This window comes from Argiope bruennichi, chromosome 5 (genome assembly GCF_947563725.1).
Source record: "Argiope bruennichi chromosome 5, qqArgBrue1.1, whole genome shotgun sequence".
In the NCBI taxonomy this organism is placed as follows: domain Eukaryota; kingdom Metazoa; phylum Arthropoda; class Arachnida; order Araneae; family Araneidae; genus Argiope; species Argiope bruennichi.
In genome coordinates, this window is record NC_079155.1 from 68,346,291 (window position 1) to 68,370,506 (window position 24,216).

Consider the following 24,216-nt stretch of genomic DNA (forward strand, 5'->3'; position numbering starts at 1 on the left):
CTCCCTATTTAAAATGAGAGTTTCAAACTTCCCATTTTCATTTACCCATTTCAGTTTTTTGTAAATCACCTGCAACTTTAAAATAGATGACGAATGGAACGTTGAAGTTCATATTCCAGAAGAACTGGTCGGAATGCATAGCAGATACTGAAGGCAAATCGTACATTATATATTCATTATATTATTTTTTAAAAACTTCTTACAATAATTTGCACTCAGGAATTCATATTTTTCACCAATAATCATGCATTATCAAATATATTCATTCTTAAAAAAAAGTAACCTCTAAGAATTAAAATGTTCTAAAATTAGATTCTTTATTTTTGGTTTGGAGAAAAATATGTTGCAATATACCATGTCAAATGAATCAAGCAATATTTTATTAAAAAAATTATAAATATTTGTATAAACATTTTATACATTTTGTATCAAAAAAAGTAAGCAAAGGTTATTTCTTTACAGGTCCGAATGGATGTCAGTATTCAAAAAAATGGAATAAAAAAATGATGACATACTTTGGAGAAAATACACGTCTGAATACTGCCATTTTCTAAAAAATAAAACCATTCAACATTAAAAAGCATAATTTGAGTTTAAGAGCAACTCTATCAGTAACGACAAAAATAAATTAATAGAATGTACTAGACATTTTTACGATATTTTCATCACTACAAAAATATTATTCCCATTCTTCAAGGATCATCTTCAGGTACTTCCCAATAATCTGTGTCATCAAAGATTTGATGTTTCTTTGGAGGATCGAAAATTGGACTGCGGATTATATAACCTAAAAGAAAAATTGCAATATTAAAGAATTTTTTTCAAATCATAAATGTTTTTATTATTTTGATAAGCTGTAATCATTGCTGTTGTCATAAGAAAGCGCTCTTTTAACAATTTATAAGTTTTAAAACTTTGTACTGTTTCTGTTTTCAAAATAGCAGAGTGTACAATATGAGACTCATGTAACATTCCCCGTTTCCTAGTACTGATAAGACATTTACAGCCAGTGGTGTCGTCGCTGTTACTAAACTCCTCGAGATAGCCAGATGGTGGATCTTTTCACCTGAGTGGTCTCGCATTTGTTCATTAGCGACTACAGTGAAAGACCACATGTGGAATTCCTCGTTCAGGAGGTATTGATAGTACCTTCAAAGAGAAAGGGATGTCCAAACATCTGGATGCTAGATGTTTCTCATTGTGAAAGGATCTTCCCACGACCCACTGACGCCGCTGAGAGAGCATATTGCTGACCCCCGATTGGCCGAAAGAGAGCTCAAATGACCAATGTAAATTAAGAGGCGGAGATTGTCTCCAAAATAAAGTGCGGGGATTTTTTTTTTTTTTTTTTTTTTTTTTAAGGAGGAGGGAAGAAACGAATTGCAGGCAGACTGTTGGACTACGCCCACGAGTTCGGAGTCCGTGAACCAACTGAGTTTCAAGAAACCCTTCGACTTCGACTGTTGTGTCTCCTGCTACAGGTGTAAATAACTGTTTTTTTTTTTAACCAAGATTAGAAAAAGTTGTTCTTTTGTATATATAGGGCTGTAAAATAAGGAATTGTCTGGAAATTCTGCTTCGTAATATGATCAGTCTAGATCAAGACATTACACTCAGTATTAATAACTGATCAACTTAATTACTCATCGCACTGTATTTTTAAGTCATAATATGCTAATGATTCACTTTAATTCTTTTTTTATAACATCGTAAAAGTATATATTTTTATTATTTTTTTAAAGTATATATAATAGTAAAATAATACAAGCAATAAGTATTCTTACATGAACCATAATTAGTAATTTTCCTTGCCTTCAAATAAAAGTATTTAATGATTATGTAGAAATAAAAGAAAGTAATCAACTTCAAACAAATATGATGTTAAAACTATCATTTCAAACGGCATGCCAAGAAGAATATAATAAAATAAATAGATAATTAGTATTCCAATATATTGCAAATAAGTAATAATTATGTTTTAATTTATTTAATAAGGTTTTAATGATTTACTTTAAAGATGCATAGTAGTTCTAATATCTCATAATTCACAGAAGTTGCATGTTCGTTCGTCATCCAACCACAGATCAAAATTATGATGTTCATCAAAAAGTAGCCCTCACATCATTTTAAATGGAACGTTAATATAACAGAAACAAAGACAAGTGATAATTGATGTCATGTATAGTGATAATGATCTTGCATATAAAGTAAAATTGATTACGGAATTGGTTTTTATAGTTTTGGCAATTATTTGAAAAAAATAGATTATTTTACAGCGATAATGTGCACACAAGAAACATATTTATGCAAAAAAAAAAAAAAAAAACATTTACTAAAACAGTGGAAAATATAGTTGTAAAATATATACATGCTAAAAACTACTCTTTAAAATTAATTAAAATTTAAAGAAAAACATTGTACAAAAGAAAAATTGATATCAATGAAATTTTATAATTCGAATTTTAAAACGCTCTAAAAATTATTTTTGTGCAATGATATGTTCAATTTGTTTTGATGAAAACTATTAAAATTTTATTTATCTTGAAATAAAAATCTAATTAAACATTAAAAATCTAATTAAAAAAACTTTTCTAACGAAAACATACACATGAAACAATTAATTTCTGATCTCATTTTGTAGCTTTAGTTCAATGATAAAGGTTTTTAATTTTGCACGCAACACCATGCAATTTGCAGGTAATATACCATTCAATAAATATTTTCCCCTTAAAATTATTAAATATAGAATATACGTCGAAAAACTAACTGAAATTTTTAGTGATTTGTGTAGAAACAGAAAGAATAAATTTTTGAACATATAAATGGTTAAGGTTTTTAATTTTGCACGCAACACCATGCAATTTGCAGATAATATACCATTCAATAAATATTTCCAGCTTAAAATTATTAAACATAGAATATTCGTGGAAAAACGAACTGAAATTGTTAGCGATAAAACTATTTGTGTAGAAACAGAAAGAATAAATTTTGGATCATATAAAATAGCAGTATCCGCAGAAGCAGATGTTATATGACACGAGGCAATAATTTGGAGAAAAGCCAAATGATAATCGAACAATGTAGAATTCCAGACGCGAATCAATAAACTTCCATTACCTAACATAATAAAAGCCTGTCTAACTATAAGTCTGGCTTGGATCTTGGAACAAATTTTATACTGCCACATAACTTCGAACAAAATATTCAGGAAAAGTTCCTGCAAAATATCATATATTTTTAATGAAAAATACAGTATAAACTAGCTTATGGCAACTATATGGTAGAAGTCTCAAAAATGATCTTCATTCTTAACACTGTGAATATAACACGTGTATTTATAAAGTAGGAATACTGTATTCTTTTTTTCCCCAGACGAGTTTTTCAGGATATGGTTACGCAAGATTTAAAAATCGTCTGCTTCTTTGCTTTGAAAATTCTAAAATCTATTATAAAACTCAGTGCAACATGATATGATGTAAAATCTGTTTGTAATCAAAGTCTCGCTAGCTATATTAATTCCAAAAGGATAGTTTAAGGATTTATCAAAAAAACATCATAAATGGAGAATTTAATGTCTACATTTAGTCTCGTATATACAAATTAAATATCAAATAACTTTAAAATTTACACAGAACTTTTATAGCGATGTCTGAATAAGTTGTGTATAAAAATTTAGCTCATACCTCATATTTATCTTTTTAAATGGCAATTTTAAAGAAATCCAGATATATATTTTGAAAGAAATTAACATTCAGGTTAAATCCACTTGAGAAATTGAAGGAATCTTTTAAAATTCTCAAAATCACACGTTGCTTTTACAAAGATGTGAAATAAGTATTTTTTATTTCGAAATTAATATAAAATTCCATTTGTACAGAAACAGAACAACGAATAATGCCACAGACCTGTGAAACATATTCAAGAGTGTAATAATCTCTACTGTATTATCTCAAATGATATGGGAGATTACTGAATCTTGGATTACTTATTAACGTATAATTTTCAGTTACACGATTAAAAAAATCTAACAAATTATGTTTTATTTTACTTATAGCTATTCTATTTCATATCACATCTATTCAATTAAAATTTTTATTATCTACAAACAGTGAGGTTTAATTTTTAAAATGAAAGAAAATTTAGCATTGTACGCAAGCTTATCTATGGCATAAGATTATTTTGTAGTATGGATCATATCGTCTTGGTTTTTATATAATGTTACGAAACATATCCTACATCCGTTTGTGTGTAGTACAGCGAAAAGAGCACAACAAGCTTAATGACAGCTGAAGATATTTTTTTCTACGCGGAAACATGAGCACAGAGGCAACAAAGCAAAACCAAGTGCACACATCAGCACTTGTAGTAAACAACATCACACAAGCAATACAATCGGTAATAAACAATCGTAAGAGCGCAAAGTGCTCAAGAAGAATTTACAGAAGAGAGACTTCGTTCAATTACTCACGACTTTCTACACTTATGCTACTACTCTCAACTGAGTCAATGCTGACTGACTCTCTGCTTTGTCATTCTGCTTCTGCTGGTTTAAGTGGCAGCACAAAAAAGCTTCTAGAAGGATATCATAGCTTGCTGTTAATCGATATATCATCAAAATTCCAGCAGTTTTAGGAACTTTCATTTTTGCTCCCTCATTCACTAAATTCATCTCTTTATCGTATTATCCAAGCATCATTGACCTAATATTAATTAAACATCTATTATAATTATGCTTAAAAATATCCTTTAAACGTGGTCGATGATGGCCCTTAGGACTCAACCATAGTTCCCGCCAGAGTTGGTGCCATGACCGTCCGGTCAATCAGATTTAATCCGAATGTCTTTATTGTAGTCTGTGTATTTTCTGTAGGCGGTTCAAAGTCACATTTTCTACCTCGTTATTGGTTGTCTGGTACCAGTAACGCGGTATAAAATGTGACCTTGAACCGCCTACAGAAAATACACAGACTATAGGCGGAGCGGAAATTTGTTACGTAAATCAGTACAGAGCTCTATTTCAGAATATTGATACAATTTCAGTTCCATTTCCAATTCCTTCCACTCCAGAATTTCAATTCAAAATGTAACGATAATGTTATGTTACATTTGGATTAATTACTCAACTTGGAGAAACTGCACTAGAAGATTGGGTAAAAAAAACGGACATAGCCATTACAGAATTTACTATTTTCTCAAATTACAAATTATACTTTTTTCAGATCGAGTGTTTTTCATATATTTCTATAATGGCTATAATACAGCTCACAATGCAAGATTTCTTAGATTCTTAGAGAAGGCAAATTCGATAATTTCACAGCTGATGGGAAAAAGGCCAATCTCTTCTACAGCAAATCAAATTGGTGAGGGAGTCTATAATGGAAGAACAATCAGAAGAAGGGCCAAAGCAGCAGAATTGTACAATTTATTTACATGGCACATTTGACGAACATGAAATGTTGAGTATCAACTTGACCCAAGAGATTGATTGAACTAAGGATTGGAATGTAATTGTATTAAAATTCTTGAAAGGAAAGAGTTAAAGTATTTATCAATAAACTCATTTGATTTATGGGGGTGGGGAGATAAAGATATTGTACGAATGACAAAAGAAAAACCTTTTACTTGTCAAACATTCATAATGGAAATATACTGAATGTACAAGATATTGTATAGATGATTGAACCTCCTTGCAGCGAATACAGTGGGAAATGTATCGTTTCTGACGAGTTTGTAAAACTTTTGTTGACTATAAGTTTTGTGAATTTTAAGCATTCCGATTCTAATGGCTAACATACTTTTTGCATATGATTCTTTACAATAAAGAATTAATTCTAATGTGTAACGAGTCTTTATAGTTAAAAAAAAATTCTTTTTCTCTTATATTTTTGCCAGGTTTTGATTGATTTAACGCAGTTAACAAAGTTGCAGCCTTTCCCAGAGTAACTTAGCCGATGCTGTTTTTTTTAATCGCAATAAATTGCTTAAATTTTCATATTTCCATAGAATCTAAAACCATTGATTTATGATGGTTTTGAAATATTGTTACTTTACAAGTCTACAAAGATATTTTATGGAAAGAAAAATGTGGCAAAGTTATCCCTGTTTACTGTAGTTTATGAAGTCATTATAATATGCTCAGCACATAAAGAAAATTATTTGAGAACACTGAAAATAAAAATCTGAGTTTTCGTGACATTCATGTTCTTGTCCACGGTCCATTATTTTTATGCTGGATAGAAGTACGACATTAAGGAATATGTGAAAAAGTTCTGAGAAGATAACATTCACTGGTTCTTTAAGACTTGTTTCATTAAAGTAGTTTTCAACAGAAATTGTGAATTTATGTGTGGCATGATGAGAGCCAATTTCAGTTTATAAATTTTAGGATTTAATTTTTTTTGCAAAACTTTACAGAAAGAAGTTTAATTTTTTATTTACTCAAAAGTAGCTATTGCTTTATGAGAAAAAAAATTTTCAATTTGGTTCAATTTTTATTAAAAAAACCCCAATTAAGAGCAGTTTATACAATTGGTAATTAATTATTGGCTATATAATGATTTCTAATTTTTACTCGTTTCATTTAACCTTAAAAAAAACTGAAAGCATTAAAGAAATTTTTAGATTGCTTAGTTATATTGATTTTTTTAAAGTATTTTCTTTATAAAGTGAAAGTTTTTATGAATTAAATCAATAAAGAAACTTTTGCACACTAAAAGAAAGTAAATTCACTTTATTTTTATAAGAAATTATTGAGAAACGATAATTATGGACGGTTCTTTATTTTAAGATGCGAAGGATCATCATTAAAAGAACAATTATTACGCATGCTTTACTAATAAAAGTCTTAATTTTTTATTGGTTAAAAAGAAGTTTATAGAACCTAGAAATAAATAATTCAATAAAGAGAATAAAATTTCTTTTATTGGATTGCTGCTGAATATTATCAAAGGTATGCTATATGGATACCTGTTTTAATTAGTTCAAAGAAATGAGAATATATAAAAAATAAAAAAAATGGTCTGGAACTAATGTGCTTAATATTAAACTGTATTGATATTTTTATTTTTGTGGTTCATGTCACTGGAGTCATTTAAAAAATTCTACCTTTTCCTTTTATAGAACGTCTAAATATCTTTTCGAAAAAGAAAAAAAAATGATATGAAAAGTAAAATCCAGATCAATAGTTTTCTAACTTTTGTTTTCCGAACGTAATTACTTTTGTTTCAAATTCACCTCTTGTTAACCCTTATTTTTGCTTAAGAAAAGAAATTGTAATACAATAGAAGTAAACAAAGTCATAATTTTGTCAGTTTTCCACTTTAACTAGCAATATCTGGAAAATTGACTTTCAATCGGTAGTTGTTGTTTTTTAATTTCCCTTTTTTGTAAAATCGTGTTTTTGCGGAGAAAATCACATACTGATTACATATAAATATTTTTCAATCTTAATTACATAAGAGCTGGTCATTTAAATAAAAAATAAATCATGAATACACATAGTTTAACAAGTTATTCGAAACATTCTATTATAGTACTGTGGTGGTATGTAGATTATTATGATCTGTGCAGGAAGCAACAGGACGAATGTTGTTGGAAACATTTCTTTTAATAATCACATTCACACACTTAAACAAGCACAAACACAAAACATTCACGCGCTCGGCTTCACAGTTCAGCGTCACATCTCATTCTAATTACAATCGCAATGCTTTATGGGATGACAAATGGGACGGCCTAATCAGGCATCGCCATCTAGTATCCAAAAGAGAAGATAAGAGTAATGCAACTGCTACAGTACATTATTCATTCTACAGTTTAGCTATCATTGCTAATATTTTTGAGCTTACGCTCAGTTTTACCGTGGTGAAATCGCGTTCAAAAATGGCGCTACATGACATTGTCAGCATGAAAGCAGATAGAAAAAGGCTCTAATATTTAAAGATAAAAAAAAATGCTATTCTTTGTGTAGAATCGCGGTTTTTTCCCCGGATATAGATAAATTTAATAGCTTATATAGACAATATAGATAAACTTATAAAGCAAAAATATGAATTATAAATGCATAAGTAAAAAAATAAAGCTAAAAGCGCAACTCGAAACGAGGACCCGCAACACACGTGTCATTCAGGTTGTTCTGACCACTATACTGCAATGCTACACTTCGAAGCAGAAGTTAAATATACTTATTCTAAAAGTTAGTTATAAAAAAAAAATTGCGTGTGTAAAATCTCGTTTTTTTTTTTTTTCAGGAAAGACACCTATATAGATCAGCTTAAAAAACAAAAGCTTATCTGAATATAAAATTTGATCCAATTCATTGTAGCTGTTTCCGAGATACACGAAATAAATTTATTTATATGCAAGAATTACTCGTTTTAAGTTATAAGATATGTTCTGAATAAAAAAATTAATTCCGTAGTTTCACTACAAAATAACTGATAAAATGGGCCTTTGTTTCTAAGTTTGTAACGCTTCGAGTTCAGGAAAATATGTTCCATCAAGCTGCATAATTTTAGTATTTTTGTTTCGGAATAATTTTTAGCCATTTTTTTTTTCACAAGATATTATTTATGTTATTTTAAGCGATTTTAAGTAAAAGTTTCCCACACTTTGCTTTTCCCATTTTTGAGAGCAAGCTATCTGGGCATAGGCTAGGGGGATTTTAAATCTCGGAAAAACTATGACTAATGTTTTATTGATTTGATCACTTCAATATGGGTTCTGTATAGGCCGCGGAGGCTTGGTGGTAAGGTCTCGGCTTGTGAGCCGTAGAGTTTCAGGTTCGAGACCCGATTCCACCGAAGAACCGTCGTGTAAGGGGGTCTGTTGCACGTTAAATCCGTCATGCCAAACGTCCTCCCGCTGGTGTGGTGTGGTGTGTGGGGACATCTGAGCTAGCACACGGGGTGTGCTAGCTCAGATGTTGTTCAAAATTACAAGGTCTGTCCCAAAATAACCCTAGTGTTGCTTTACAACGGGACGTTAATATATCTAAACAAACAAACAAAAAGGGTTCTGTCTTACTGTTTTAAATTTTCCCTCTGCTGACAGACGAACTTTGCCTTATAAGTGAAAAACGTGAAGTGAAATTTTTTCACTTTTCTCTATGTTTTGTTATAGAAATATGCGTACGAGCTCTAAAGAAAATATTGATTCCTTATGATTTTTCAATTTTTGGTTTTAGTTTAGTTATATTGACGTCCTGTTTTTAAAGCAACACTAGTGGTATTTTGGGACGGACCTCGTAATTTTGAACAATGGTTCAGATGACGAGGCGACACCTGCGTTGACATCCCCCTCTCCAAACTTCCATACGAACAGGAGGACGTTGGGTCCCGACGGATTTAACGTGCACCAGACCCACGTACCAGAAGGTTCTTTGATGGAATCAAGTCTCAAACTTCCAATTTTTAGAAAAAAATATTTTTTTCTTCTGAAAGACAAAGCATAAAGGTAAATTGTTTAAACAAAGATTCCACCTTAAAATATGCTTTTATATACATACAAAAACATATGTTGGTATACCAGAGCGCTGGTGTGGTGTGGTAGTTTGAGAAGGGAGTTCCAGCTCGTTCACATCATATTCAATGACCACTGTTTAAAATTATGTGACTCATACCAAAATACTTTCTATGCAGCTTCTAAACAGGGCATCAATCTAACTATCTTAAACCATTACCAAAGAAAAACAAAGGAAAGGTCAATATATGAAATAATATTAAAGTGATTCATAACGATGAGTCATATGATAAGAAATAACCTTGAAATGCAGTTGAAAACTTTAAGTGATGCTTTTGAAAAGATGGCATCATTATTCTATTAGAAAACATAGTTTACAGAAATGCAAATAATTACAAGATTTTTTTAAAGCTATTTATTTTTATAGATTCATTTTACTGTTATTAAATTTTTGAGAGATAGGCTCAAATGACTAATTTGTAGGATATGTAACTTCTCTTTTTGTACTGAAATTACTCTATGCTGTTATTGATATTAATACACGATAGATATTGCTTCAATTAAAAAGTTTTCATCCCTCCCTCCCCATATATTGTTTGACATTTTCAATTTTAATGACTACAATTCTTCTTTATGTGGGATAGTTAAATCTATAGTATAAATGAATTTTTTTATGATTCGTTTGTATTAACATATGCAAACAAAATCTAAAAATAATCCGAAATAGAATAATTAAATTCAAGGAAATTTTATGGAGAGAGAGAGATCTAGTAATCAAATCTGCTAAATAAATATCATAGCGTATGTTTTAATAAATATTCTTTACATTCAAAATTAGAAAAGGTGCAAAAAGGCAAAATAAGAAAATTCAAGGTACTATAACAAAAGCGCCATCTGGTGATCGAATTTTTGGAATTTTCAGGATGAGAGACTTGGCAGGGTTCGCCGAGGGAAAGAAACGCCGCATGTAACAGACGTTGGATAAAAGGAGAGTTTTATGTACAATGCAGAACGATGATAGTGTACAAATTTGTATCTGGCGACCTGACGTGATGAGTTTGAAGTGTTAGGACCTCCATTATTTTGTAATGCATTTTTCACATTTATGTCCATTTGTCTATGTATGTCTTCTTGTATCATTCGTCCAGAAATAAAAAAAAAAAAAGAAAGAAAGAAATGAAAGAAAAGGAAGGAAAAAAAAATCACCGATGACTTTTGCTTTCTAATGTCTTTTTTTGGTGGTAAATATAGAATAAAAAATAATAAATTATATAATAATAATGAATAAAATAAATAATATAAGAATAAATAATAAAACAAAAATAACATAATAAATAAATAAAAAAATATTTGGTTAATGAAATTCAAATCGCTTGTTTAGTAAACAATATACTTTGTTTTAGCTCTTTAGAAGAATAATTTCTTATTTATAATGGGAAAAAAACCCCATGAAGGATGAAAAGATAATTTGTAGTTTGAACTTTAATGACATTTTGAAATATTCAGATGCATTGAATTGAAATTTCATTTCAATATTATAAAATGATAGAATAATATTAATTTTAGAAAGTTTCATTTTTCATATCTTATGAAAGAAAGGATATATCATTATATATTACAAATATAAAACTCATTAAGCTGCGAGGAAACGAGTTTAAAATTAGTGCTAGAAGGGACAAAACAGCAAATTACTTCAAACCCATAAAATAACCTGAACAAACATTGAATCATCTAGATATTTCAAAATGAGTCGTTAAGATCATTTTATCTTTTATGTGATACAGATAAGCAACAGTACAAAATACAGATAAGCAACAATAAAACAGAAAAAAAAGAAAAAAAAACCAACACATTATCAAAAATGGACCATTTTGTATTATAGTACAGGTTTCAATAATTTATGGTAATTCAAATCTGTATCAAATCTATGAAGAAATTATTATGGCACATTAATGGACAACTAACAATGCAAACATAATAAGTAAAAGGGTTCATTTAAAATCAGAAATTTCAAAGCAATTAAACAGCTTTAAATTTTTTGATAATATTGGTTTCGGACGTTGACGTATCACGGGATGCAATTTTTATCACCATATTTTTCATCCATTCGTGAATTATCACTATTCAAGATAATTAATGCCACTGACTGATTATTAATGTTATTAGTGTAACGGACTTTAAATAGAGCTATTTCTAAAAGAAAGCTCTGTGCTTTGATTTGCTAAAATGGGAATTCGTCACTGATTTTTCACATATTAATTGGTATATAGCGATTCATAAGACCAATTATACGCATTAATTATCATGAAGATTTTGACACACAAGTTAAGCTAAAAAAACACAAGACATTTTAATAAAACGCACTAATGATAAAATGTAGTGAGGTAATATATTATTAATATATTAATTAATATATTAATAAATATCAACGAACAATGTTGTCATTTTTATGAACACATTTGCATTAAAAAATGAGTTACTCGTTATACGTTTTACTCTTTAAGTAAGCTGAGTTGTCGTTCAAAATAAAAACCAGCGGCAATATAATCACCCCTAAACTTCTTGCACGCTCTCTAATAAAAATTTCATCAAGCACTCAAAAAAATTTTGGATCTCATCTCGGGAGAGCTCGTGAATGTCATGAGTACTCAGATATTCATTTTCAAATTCTCACACATGAGAGTTCATAAGAGTAGTAAGTCATATCACTGACTCTCCTACCCGCCAGAAGGCACACAGACAACGAAAACTGAATGACCGGGCCGCCGCAACAGCAACACTGGCGGGAACTGTGGCTGAGTCCAAAGGACGATCACCGGCCACGGTACAACCTTTCCCGAAGGAAGTACGTCCCTTCATCGATGGCAGGAGCCAGATCCCCCACCTTTTTGTGTACCCTCCAGGATGGCGAGATCCAACCACCATACCGGAAGCATCTCATTCTCATTTCGAGGTGCCTCCCCGGGGGTTCATAAGAGTAGTAAAGAATATCGGCGAAAGAATGAGTATTGTCTAGTAATATAACAAAGAAAGTCGGTAATCGTATATTAATTGCATGGCATTGGCGAACAATAATTATCTAATAATTTACCTAGAATGCAATAGGTGGCGGACATGCTAAAATAAAATACTTATTTTATAAAGATATGATAATAAAGTCAGAAAAGTTTTTTTTTAACTTGAATTATCTGGAACTGAAGCACTTAATACTGGACGATGTTTGAAAGGAAGGAAGATAAATTAGGTAATAAAATATCAAGTAAATAAATTAAAAAAATGAGAATAGTTAAATAATTCATCATAAATTAAAACAACAACAACACACACACACAAACAGTTTATTTCGGTGTTACTTTTATTGTTATTCCGCAGTCACTTTTATCATTATTCCAGCTGTTCCATTCACATTGATAAACATAAAGAGCGTAAGCTAAGTATAATAAAGTTTGAAAAGAAGAATTATTAAGGGTCTAATTTAAAAAAAAAAATTAGTTATTCTTCTTACTATGAATTATTGATTACAATAAAAAAAAAAGTTATCCCAGACCTATCATTGAAACCAGGTAATATTTTTTTCGATTTAGCACAAACAATTAAAATTCGGATTTCTCCAAGAAAATCCATAACATCTGGTCACATTCAGTGAACATATTTTACTTTTTTTTCATTTATTAAATTAATTTACTAGTTATATAAAATAGTTAAAAAGAAAAATTAACTTTTACCTTAATAAATATTAACCTTTAAACTAATTTTTAAAATCAATTAAAGTAATCTTTTTTAATTATAAACTCTCTGAAACTATTGGCTACTTAAGTTATATTCAGTCTTTATTAGTAATTACAGATAAAGTCATCACTAGATTGTATGTATCATTGACAACATACAAATTCAACCGTGAATAATATCATCGTTAACTAACTCATTATTAAACAGTATGCATCATTAATCAGAAGACAATTCGTCATTGAAGTGTATGCATCATTAACTAGCAGACAAATCATTATTGAAGTTTATGTATCATTAACTAGGAACAAATTCATTACCGAACTGTATGTTTCATTAATAAAGAAGCAAGCTCATTAATGAGAAATATGCACCATTGACTAACAGCTAGCTCATTATTGAGCAATATGCATCGTTAACTAACCCATCATTGAATCTTATGCATCATTAACTGATAAATGAACTTATCACTAGATTGTGCGAATCATTGACTAATAAATAAAGTCTTCATTGGACTGTATGTATCATTAAATATTTCATTAATGAGTACTATGTATCACTAACTAATTTATCATTAATCTTTTTTGAATATAAGCTATTTAAAACTTCTGGTCACTTAAAAAATATTCATCACAAAAAATTTATAATAAGAACTTTTCTGCCGTGCGTTTTATCTTTTTAATATTTTGTATTCTAAATATTCTTTTTGCAGTTTATCTGATGTAATCAACCGCAACTGTCAAACTCAATTACATAATATTTTATTTCATTTGTCTGATTGAAAATACGAAAGGTTATATCTTATTATCTTTTATGTTTATATATATAAACCATTTTGGTCTCCATAACAGAACAGTTCCGGTTTGCGCAGGGCACCGAAAGATAAGGAAGACAATAACTTTTAAATACAATACGAGCAATAATTAGAACAATCAAAGTTCGTCCGTTTCATTTCAGTTTTCGAATTAAAGACTTCCAGTTACTTCTGAAAGAGGTATCACATCATAAGGATATGAATGTTTCTGTAAAGGACAAGTTGCCAACTATTGCGTTGAAAGGATTTGGAATTAATCCAGGACGTAAGATTCGGAATCGTCAGATTTTCTTGGTTTCAAACCATCCATTTTGGTGAAAGGAATAAAAGTTGACCTTGTGTGTGATAGTAATGGAGCACTTTAAATACCAGGTAAGTCACTTTTTAGTTAAATAATGCAGCGAAAGACAAAAGATGTTTACATTTCCATGGAACAAAGACTGAAAAGAATAAAGTCACAATACTTTTTAAAACGCATCAGTACTTTTGAGGGGGATTTTTTTCTCTATATATATGTCCACATTAATGTTTTCAAACTATCCATTTTGTTGAAAGGTCTATATTTTGTCTTTGCGTGATAATAAATACGAGATTAATAATTTTTTTTACTTAAATAATGCAGTAAAAGGAAAAAAATTACGTTTCCGTTTATTAAATCATGCAATCAATAAAAACCACGAAATTTTTCAAATACTTTAATTTTATACATATATATTTGCCAATTGTAAGTATTTTTTTTCTCTACTATCAGCATGGTAGTTGGAAAATGGATTTGTATTTTTCCATTTAAAATTTGTCTAAATTAAAACTATTCTTCTTTAGTTGAGGTAACTCATTAATTGCGAAGATGTCGTAATATCTAAAATTTTAATAATATAAATCAATATAAACTTATTTAATTTTGTAAATACAAATACGTATCATATTGCTGAAATTTTTAATGATATGAAAATATTATTATTATAATTATCATAATATGAATATTTATTACAATATTTAAATTCGAATATTTAAATTCTCATCGCATTGTAGCAATATAAATATGTATTGTTAAAGTTGCTTAAATAGAAACGTATTTCCCAATAAATTTTACACTTTTTGAATTTTAGTAAAAAAAAAAAAACACTACAGTAAATTAGATGATTTTTCTGAAGATTACAAAGAGAAAATATGAAAGAATGCAATGCAGAATGACGAAACTTTAGTAAAGCTTTAATGCCATATTAAATTACATAAGAATAATTTTCTCATATTGAATGTTCCTTTTTAGGCATAATAAATATTGGGCAGAACGAATGGTTGATAAAATAGGAGAAAATTGTTTATTATTTTCATTTGGTCAACGATAAAGCCACGAAAGAATTTGTCATGTTTAATGATGCTACATTTTTTTTATTTATTTATAAATAAGGGCAAAAAGAAAAAAAAATGAAATTCAGATGTAGAGTTTCCATTACGCAGAATTATTACAGTTCAAAAATTATATATATTACAATACTATATATCACATTTTTAAGGAGCTAAACATCGAGCAGGAAAAAATTATTTTCTACTAAAAATGCAATAATTTTTTTAATGTTTTTATATTTTAATCATTTTTTTGTACAGAACGAAAGTTGGAAACAAAAATAGAGCCACATAGTTTTTTACCTTATTCTGAAATTATTTTTATTCTGAATTCGTTATTAGATGGTTTAAATAGCTTTTCCAAAGAATTTATCTTTATTAGAATTTAATTATAAAAGCAAACGATTTTATTAGAAAATGTTAAACTGCGCATGTAAATTTTACTAACGCAAATGATGTTGTCTATTTTCGCCATATCTTTTGACAGTAAAATTCGTATTATTCTTTTGTTAAAAAGATTCTTTGTTCTTCGTTGTTATGTTGCATTATTTTATTTCTCTTATTTTTACAACAAATTTCTTATTCATTAAAATCATTTCTGTTTTTGGCTAAAAGTAACTTTGATGAAATCATAATATTTTCTCAGTTATGGTAAGAGGGAGAAAAGTTGTGTGAAAAGAACGAATTTTGATTCTTAGTTTCAGAAAATGTGGTTTATTTTCCAGATAAATTGCGAAACGATTAAGACGCTCAAAAAGTGTTGTAAATAACTTCTTGAAACATCTCAACAACTATATTATATATATAAAAAAACCCGCATCTATCTAATCCATCCAAAAAGCCATGAATAATCGAGCTTTTTCTCAACACCAATCTTCTATTCAAATTATAAAGGAATTGCAACTGTCTTGTTAGTAGAACTGTGCGTAATGTAAAATATATCAAATGTGTAAATAAATTCGTAATGTAAAATGTGTAAATAAATGCGTAATGTAAAATGTGTAAATAAATGCGTAATGTAAAATATATCATCACATGTAAAATATATCAAAATGAGAAAGCTGCCTCCACTAACAAAACTACAAATAATTATTTAAGTAGAATGGGCAAAACAGCATATTGAACTTGGAAATGGATGAATTGACATTATTTTCTCAGATGAAAAGAAATTTAAATTGGACGGACCTGAAGGCTTAAGATATTATTGGCATGATTTAGAAGTGAACGAACAATGTTTTCTAAACGCCAGTTTGGAGGCAGCAGTGCTGTGGTTTGGGGAGCATTCGCTCGGAATGGAACAATTCCGATTGTTCCGAATAATAAAAAGTTTAAGCATTCAGATCTCTTTTATAAAAATGCATTTTCTTTTTTATAAAATTAATCAGTGGCGCAGGGCTTTGTCCCTACACTTTTCGTAACTACCTTGTACTGGCCCTGTAAATAGAGTAAAATGCCTCACCTGTAACAATGCCTCCAGCAATAGCGACTGCTAGTGTAGTGAACAATGCTTCAAGCTGGGCGTAAGCTTGACTTGCTTCTGACCAGTCTTCTCCAGAATTAATATCCTTCAAGACAGAGCGAATTCTCTGGAATTCTGTGGTATTCACCAAGGGAGAACGAGCTGGATAGAGTTGATACAAACTGTAATTAAACAACACTTATTAATAAAAGCAGATTATTATTCTATTCAGGAAATTAAAATAAGCTTTCAGAAGGAATCATTTAAAACCCAAGCATCGTGGCTTATCAGATGAGTTTATTGTAATAAACTGAAAGATGTTAAAGCAGTTGTATTTATTATAACTTTGTTCTTTCTTCATGACTTGCTCACCGTTTCGTATTTCCCCTCTTCAGAAAATGGACTAATCCGTTTAAAGATTACCGCCTTCCCCTACAAACAAGGGTTCTCAGGAGAACTTTAACAATACATTATTTTTAGAATTTCAGTTTATTTGTAAATTTTGTATGTATGTAGAACGTGTTGTATTCGTGTGGTATGTTATATATCTCATTATGTTTTAAATGCGCGAAATAGATTTTGATATTAAAAGATGTTAGAAAATTTTAATATTAAAATTCCTTTTGGATAACTTTTTAATTTGGATAATTTTTTACTACTGTTTTCATTATTTTCAAAGAAACTGTCGAATTAACTGTCGAAAGAAAATTTTCATATTAAAAAAGCACAAAAATAAAAACCTTTTTCTTATGGAATTTTTTCAATTTTTTTATTATACATTAATTTTAGAATTTCAGTTTATTTTGAAGTTTTGTGTGTATACAGAGTGTGTTTATTTTTTATATATTTATCTTATTATGTTTTTAATGTGCGAAATATAATTGGATATTAAAAATACTAGAAAATTATAATATTAAATTTACTTTTGGATAATTTTTCAGTACTGATTTCATCATTTTCAATGAAATTAAAGAAGAAATATATTAAAAGGAAAATATTCATAAAAATGCAGAAAATATAAGCTTTTTTGAGGAATTCTTTTCAAATCAAGTATTGTTTTAAAACTTGTATAGCATCTCTTAAAAGAAAATTTAAAAAAAATTTGACAATTTTCAACCAGCACTTTTTTTATAATTTATTCAAAGTGGCTGTACCAATATATTTTAAACAAATAGTCGATAATCAGCTCAGAAATTTGCAGTGCTGTAAAAAATATCTGTCTAGAGAATGAATGCATTTTTTTAAAGCTACTTTATTCATAAATAATCTGAAATTTTTAACTGATGCCAATTCCTTGTGATTTTGTCAATGGAAAATTAATAGCTCCGCTAAAAATGAATATAAAAAAATATGTAGCACATATCCATCAACGTTCATTGCTTCTTACACGTAATTTTTAACAATAATTTATTCCTCCTATCAAAAATATTCAACTGAGTAGCGTTTTACAAAATATTTAAGTAATACTCATTGAGGAAATTATTGATTTTTCTTTGAAGAGCGATCTTTAACAAAAGAAAATGAATAATCAGCAAACCAAATTTGATTCTGTTCAGGTAGTAAGAATTGAAATCAAAATTCATAAACGGTAAGTAAAAAATAAAAAAAATAAAAATAAAATAAAACTTGTGAGAATAAAAGCAAACTTTCAAAGGTCGTTGAAAAGAAAATAGAATCAGTTTGCCGCGCTTCGAATTCGATCTTCTGATTAGAACTCCAGCGAATCTGAATTGAAAGGGTTTCTTTAATCTCCAATCAATCAGTTATATGAGGAATTGAGGGGTTTCTTGACTCACAGACTTGTGTTTCTTTTGCTTATTGATTCATTTCACGATTTATTTTTAAATTTTTATTCCTTGTTTCTTCTTTTTTTTTTATCATCGTATTCCAAGAGTGAAAAAATAAGCAAAGGGCATCAAACTCTTAGTGAAAAAGAAAGCAAATTAGATTTAAAAAAAAAAAAACTAAAATACAGCTTTAAAAATAATTTCAGGGAGAGTGTTGCAATTATTATAGTCAAGCTACCACTGCTTAAAGACCTCACTTTTTTTGACTGATTCAGTCTTTTCTTCTTTTTTGTAAAATGTTGCATATAATATGTAATTCAAAGTACCTGTACATGCCTCTTTGCTATATATTTTATTTTATTGATATACATATTTCTAGGAGTGAAGTGATTTTAAAGCAGTTAGAAAATCCTCTCTAACGTTACGAAATATAACATTTCACCAGTAAGCACCTAAGAATTTACTTTTTTTTCTATTTCTAGTAATAAATACCTCGCATTTAATTTTATGGCATCGTCTGTTTTATTATTTTAAAGTACTCAAAATTATTTTAAAAAACTTTGCAGATATATGAATCTCTGGAATAACACTGTTTAAGGAGGGGAATGGAATCTCGAATGTAGGTATTTTAAGCAATGCACAAGAGTATTGTGGTACACAACTGTTCAACTCTCACATGTATGGTTATAGAAGCCAAATTTATAAAATTTCAGATGGCAACACTTTATAATTGGGATGTGATCTTTCTTATAAAAAACTATAAATGCCAATAGAAAGGCACCCACAGCATGGAAAGCGCCGGCAGATAAAAATAAATAAAACCAACCAAAATGATCAACTTAGAAAAGTGATAAAAAAGCAAAATATTTTCTTATGTTTCATAAATTTGTCACATGTATGCAAAGTGTCATGATGTATGCAAGTGGTAACATGAAAAATTCATGATAGTAAAATGCAGACTGTAATTATGAAAGCTGAACGATTATTTTGAATGATGGTAATTCTTGTGTACATGATGTACCTGCATCAAACATTTCATTCCGTTTCTTGGAATGGTATGATCGCTAGGGACTCGTGTAAAGGAGAGTCCTTACTTATTTTAATAATAACCTTTCATGTTTATTTATAAGAACATGGGACATTTTCATTGTTTCATGTTTTACTAAGAAAGTTCTTATGTTAACCATGCAATGATTATTACAACATGGACATCTTAGATTATGCTAGAAAAACTTGCTAGTTAGAGAAGCTCTTGCTATATATAATTTTTGAAAAAAAAAGAAAAGAAAAGAAAATGATGATGACATTTCGTGATAAAAGAAGGAAATGCTCGTGTAGATATTTTTATTAATATATTTGATGAATCATTTGAAAACAGAAGTGTTGTTTGTGTATTTCATTTGCAAAGAAAAATATATGGAAATTTTCCAAATGGTTTTTGGAAAATGATTCAGTTTGACTTTTTACTTTAATTTAATTTTAAACTTGACAAAACAACAACAAAGCCTTTTCTTTGTATGTAACCCAGTTCATAAAATTTATAATCTAGGTAATGAAAAAAACAGTTACTTAACTTCTCATAAAGTTGTCACCTAACCTCAGTCATTGGCTAGACTAAAGCATTCGGTTCCATCACCAGACTAGAATTTTGCTTTGATGATAATTTGGAAAATATTATAAGCAAATTCATTTTGTTGCAACTCTAAATTTCACATTTTGAATGGAAAATCCTAGCTCCAAGATTGAGGACGTTTGGCGAATTTTTAATGTCTGGCATGATCTGTCTGACGTTGGCGAAAAATCGATTCCGTATATTTTAGTTTTGTTACTAAAATTTAACTCTTCTTTAGTAATAACGAAAGATTCTATCATCTTGATATTCAAAGATGATTTAAGTTATAAATTTTATTATGTAACATAATTTTTTTAAAAAATAAACCCCTGCGTCATTTTAAACTTAATAAAATAATAGATATAAAATGAGGAAACCTGTTTTCGGATTCACCATCTTATAACTTGCTATTCAAATATTTCTCAAGAGTCATTATAAATATTTTATTTATCTTTAATAATAATAACACATTACGTTAAGTAAATACACAATGACGATGGAGCACTGTTCCACTTTAAGCTATGCCATTGCATAAAAATTGTTCCTGTAAAGTTTATCCGAACTCAGAACATTCGATTTTCTGTTTCGAAATTCTGATAAAGGATTCGAAATATGAATCACCAGTTAAATGAAAGCCTCAGATGATCCATTGGCTTTTAAGTGACGTCAGAACTAGAGAAACCAATAGGAATACTTTACGAAATAATGCATCATTACTTAGTAGTAAGTACCATTTTCAAGATGCAATGTCACGGAATTAGATTAAAGATAAGCAAATATGTTTAATTAGGGTGATACTCAAATCGATTCATTCCATTTTGCCGTAGTTAAAAGTAATATTTTGTCATTCAATTAGCATGAAAGTAATTCTGAAATTTCAGAGTGTATCAAACTACCAAATAAAACCAAAGATTCATTAAAAATGAATAATTTTAATATTAACAATGAAAGATTATTAGGAAGTTCATCTAAATTTCAAACAATTTAATTAAATAACTAAATAGATGCATTAAATCCTTTTTTTTCGTATTTTCAACTTTTAAATAGTTTAATTTTTTACGAACATGTTTACACTTTACAATTTTTTTTTTTTTTTTTTTTTTTTAGAAAATGGCGTTGTTGAAAAAAGTGTTTGCTACAAGAAGTCGTCATAAATGGTAAAAGTTTGAAGGGACTTGGGACTAACAATAAATTAATGAAAAGAAACATAGCTATTTGATTAAAACGAAAAAAATTCAGTCGACAGTTTCATTTTTTTGCTTTTAAATAAAATCCAGGAGGGTGAGGAATGAGATGGAAAAGTAAGATGTATGCGTTTAGTCTTCTAATTGTGCTTTAATAAGCATTATTAAAAATTCAATACACACATTAACAGTGAGATGCTAGAGGCTGGATGTTTTACCTTAAAAGAAATTTTTTTTTTTATTTATTCTTAACGAAGTACAGATGTGGCGTATTTCCTCTGAAAATGCTCTAGGAAGACAACTTACTCCCGTATGTAGGATTTAAAGACAGAATTTTACTAGCACTATCTATAAAACCAGGGTCGTTTTGATCAGCAGAAGATGATATGTTATTAGTTTAGTTATATTAACGTTCCGTTTTAAAGCAACACTAGGGCTATTTTGGGGCGGACCTCGCGATTTTGAACCGCGGTCAGATGACGAGGACGACACCTGAGCTGGCATCCCCTTCTCCATACCACGCCGCACCAGCGGAAGGACATTTGGCCAGGACGTTTAACGTACACTAGACCCTTTTACAAGATGGTTCTTCGGTGGAATCGGGTCTCGAACCTGAAGCCCTCCGGTTCCGAAGCCGAGTCCTTATCACCAAGCCACCGCGGCCCAATAAAGATGATATAATTCCTTTTAATTGTGAACTCTTGACTATTAAACATAAGTAGATACAAGTTAAACAAAGAGATATTAGAACCACGACCATAAAATATTGGATTTCAGCAATTGGGATTTAGATTCTTGAAGGTTTTAAAATTTTAAGCTTATAGAAACTTTTTATCAAAAGAGTGGCTTAAATACACATAATTTTTTTTTGTTTCATAATACATAATCGCATTAGTTATATTTTATAAGTCTCCGATAAAAACTATCTTCTCTTATAAAATTTCTTCTATCAAACCTAAGTGTTCTTCAAATATGTGGATTTAAGTCACCGGATTTTCGTCTTTTTGAAGATTGCAAAAGAAAGTAGCTTAGTTGTGTTGGCGACGATGATGAAACTTACTTTCTTTGGGAGAGATTTGTACATTTGGGAGAGACATGGGGGGGGGATGATGGTTATTTTGTAACCAATCACAATGTCTATGGTATTATTCACGGCGATTCAATCCTGTAGTTTTTCATTTACCTATGATATTCACAATTTTTTTTTCCTTATCTTAATATTATTGCTTTATATCTATATCATTTTCGTCAATTTAAGCTTTCGAGTTTCCACAGTTATTTTAATACCACAAGGAAGAAATCTGTGAAAAATAACAATATATGAATTTATTTCTTTAAGAATAGGTAAAAAGGAATAATTCACCTGTATCCATAATTCTTTTCGTTTGCTGCAGCTGCTACAACAGCACTCACCAAACCCGCAAGAATTCCAGGCATACCATGAAGATTATTAACTCCGCATGTGTCGTGAATTTTCATGTGCTTGGCGAGATAAGGCTAAAAAAGTTAACTAAAGTTTAGAAATGATATCCAAATTTTTAGGAAAGAAACTTGTTTACAAAGGATTTACTACTATGAAATTGATTTTTCACACAAATAAAAAAGATTTGTTCATTTTTGGATTCAGAAACCCTTCACGCTTTTGCGCATGAGTCAGGAGACTTATTTTGTCATAAAAGGGCTGAGAGCAAAGATTAAAGGAAGAAAAAACTGAACTGCAATAGGATTAATTCAGATTAATCGCTTAATTAAACAGTCTAATCCCGCTCATTTTCGAACGCATCAGCCCTTAGCGAAGTACAATCGTCAAAAAAGTGCTAGTATTGGGATCCTGAAACAAACAATAAAGTTACAACTAATTTTTAAATCAGAATAATTTTTTTCCGAAAATGAGGCCGTATCATATAAGTTCACATGAAAGTCAGATAATAAGATGCAAATTAAAATAAGGCAATGACTCCACGCTTTTGTGTGTATCTACTTTAGGAGAATAGTAATAAAAGTAAGGTAGGAGGGCTACGATCATATAAAAATCAGATTAAAGGATGAAGAAAATATTGAAATTAAAATAAGAAAATATAACTGTAACAATATAACAATAATAAAATATCGTTTCTAAAAATAAAGGAAGAACATCAACAACATAAAATCTTTTTAACATTAGCTGGCATTAGTTGAGGACAATATGACAACTATAGTCAAAAATAGATCTGAACAAAGATTTGACCTCTAGTCATTCAAATGACCTTATGGTATGTAAATACAGTTATGTATTGGACTGATAATTTAAGAGCCCAGTGACATTAATTCGTCCAGTTAGATGTCAATTACCTATATGAAAATAAACTTAAAGAGACTTTAAGATAAAAGTCATAATACTTTTAGGAATTATAGTCCATTAGTGCAATCCAAAATGATAAGAGGATGTTTATTTCGTTGGAATAAAACTTTGTTTTAATCCAGTGCAATCAACGTGACAGATGACATCCTGCAAAAAGTGAAGTTCCGAAAAGTACTTTTTAGCTATTTATCGCACTTTAATAGACATCTGACTGTGCACTCTTTGCATACAAATAAGTATGATCGTTTTGAAAAAAGTGATGTCCCCTTTTTGGCAATATATTCTGCTCGTTTAAGAAATTATTCTGAAGATATATTTCGAAATTTCGCTTTGGCCTGATGAAAATGTTTCATTTAATTTCCTTCCTATTTATGCCACGCATTTTTTTGAGAGAAATGTCTTTCAAAAATTGGAAAATAGTGACTCATAATAATAATTTGCAGTTTCATTATTTTGAAAACTAAATTGAAATAGCTGATGTCAGACT

The 24,216-nt window shown here is 29.5% G+C and overlaps 2 protein-coding genes across 3 annotated transcripts in view; one reads left to right on the plus strand and one right to left on the minus strand.

The window, feature by feature from the left end:
• Positions 1 to 457: 457 nt before the first annotated feature.
• Positions 458 to 24,216, minus strand: part of LOC129968928 (ammonium transporter Rh type A-like) — a 207,932-nt gene continuing 184,173 nt past the window's right edge. For both annotated transcript variants that reach the window (XM_056083284.1, XM_056083285.1), the window contains exons 8-10: positions 22,752 to 22,885; positions 16,806 to 16,987; positions 458 to 787 (exon numbers count right to left, since the gene is read on the minus strand). In XM_056083284.1, coding sequence (XP_055939259.1) covers positions 693 to 787; positions 16,806 to 16,987; positions 22,752 to 22,885 — 411 coding nt within the window. In that variant the 3' untranslated portion in view covers positions 458 to 692. The remainder of the gene's footprint in view (positions 788 to 16,805; positions 16,988 to 22,751; positions 22,886 to 24,216) is intronic.
• Positions 14,164 to 24,216, plus strand: part of LOC129968927 (ammonium transporter Rh type A-like) — a 198,703-nt gene continuing 188,650 nt past the window's right edge. Inside the window, exon 1 of the mRNA XM_056083279.1 lies at positions 14,164 to 14,371. Coding sequence (XP_055939254.1) covers positions 14,351 to 14,371 — 21 coding nt within the window. The 5' untranslated portion in view covers positions 14,164 to 14,350. The remainder of the gene's footprint in view (positions 14,372 to 24,216) is intronic.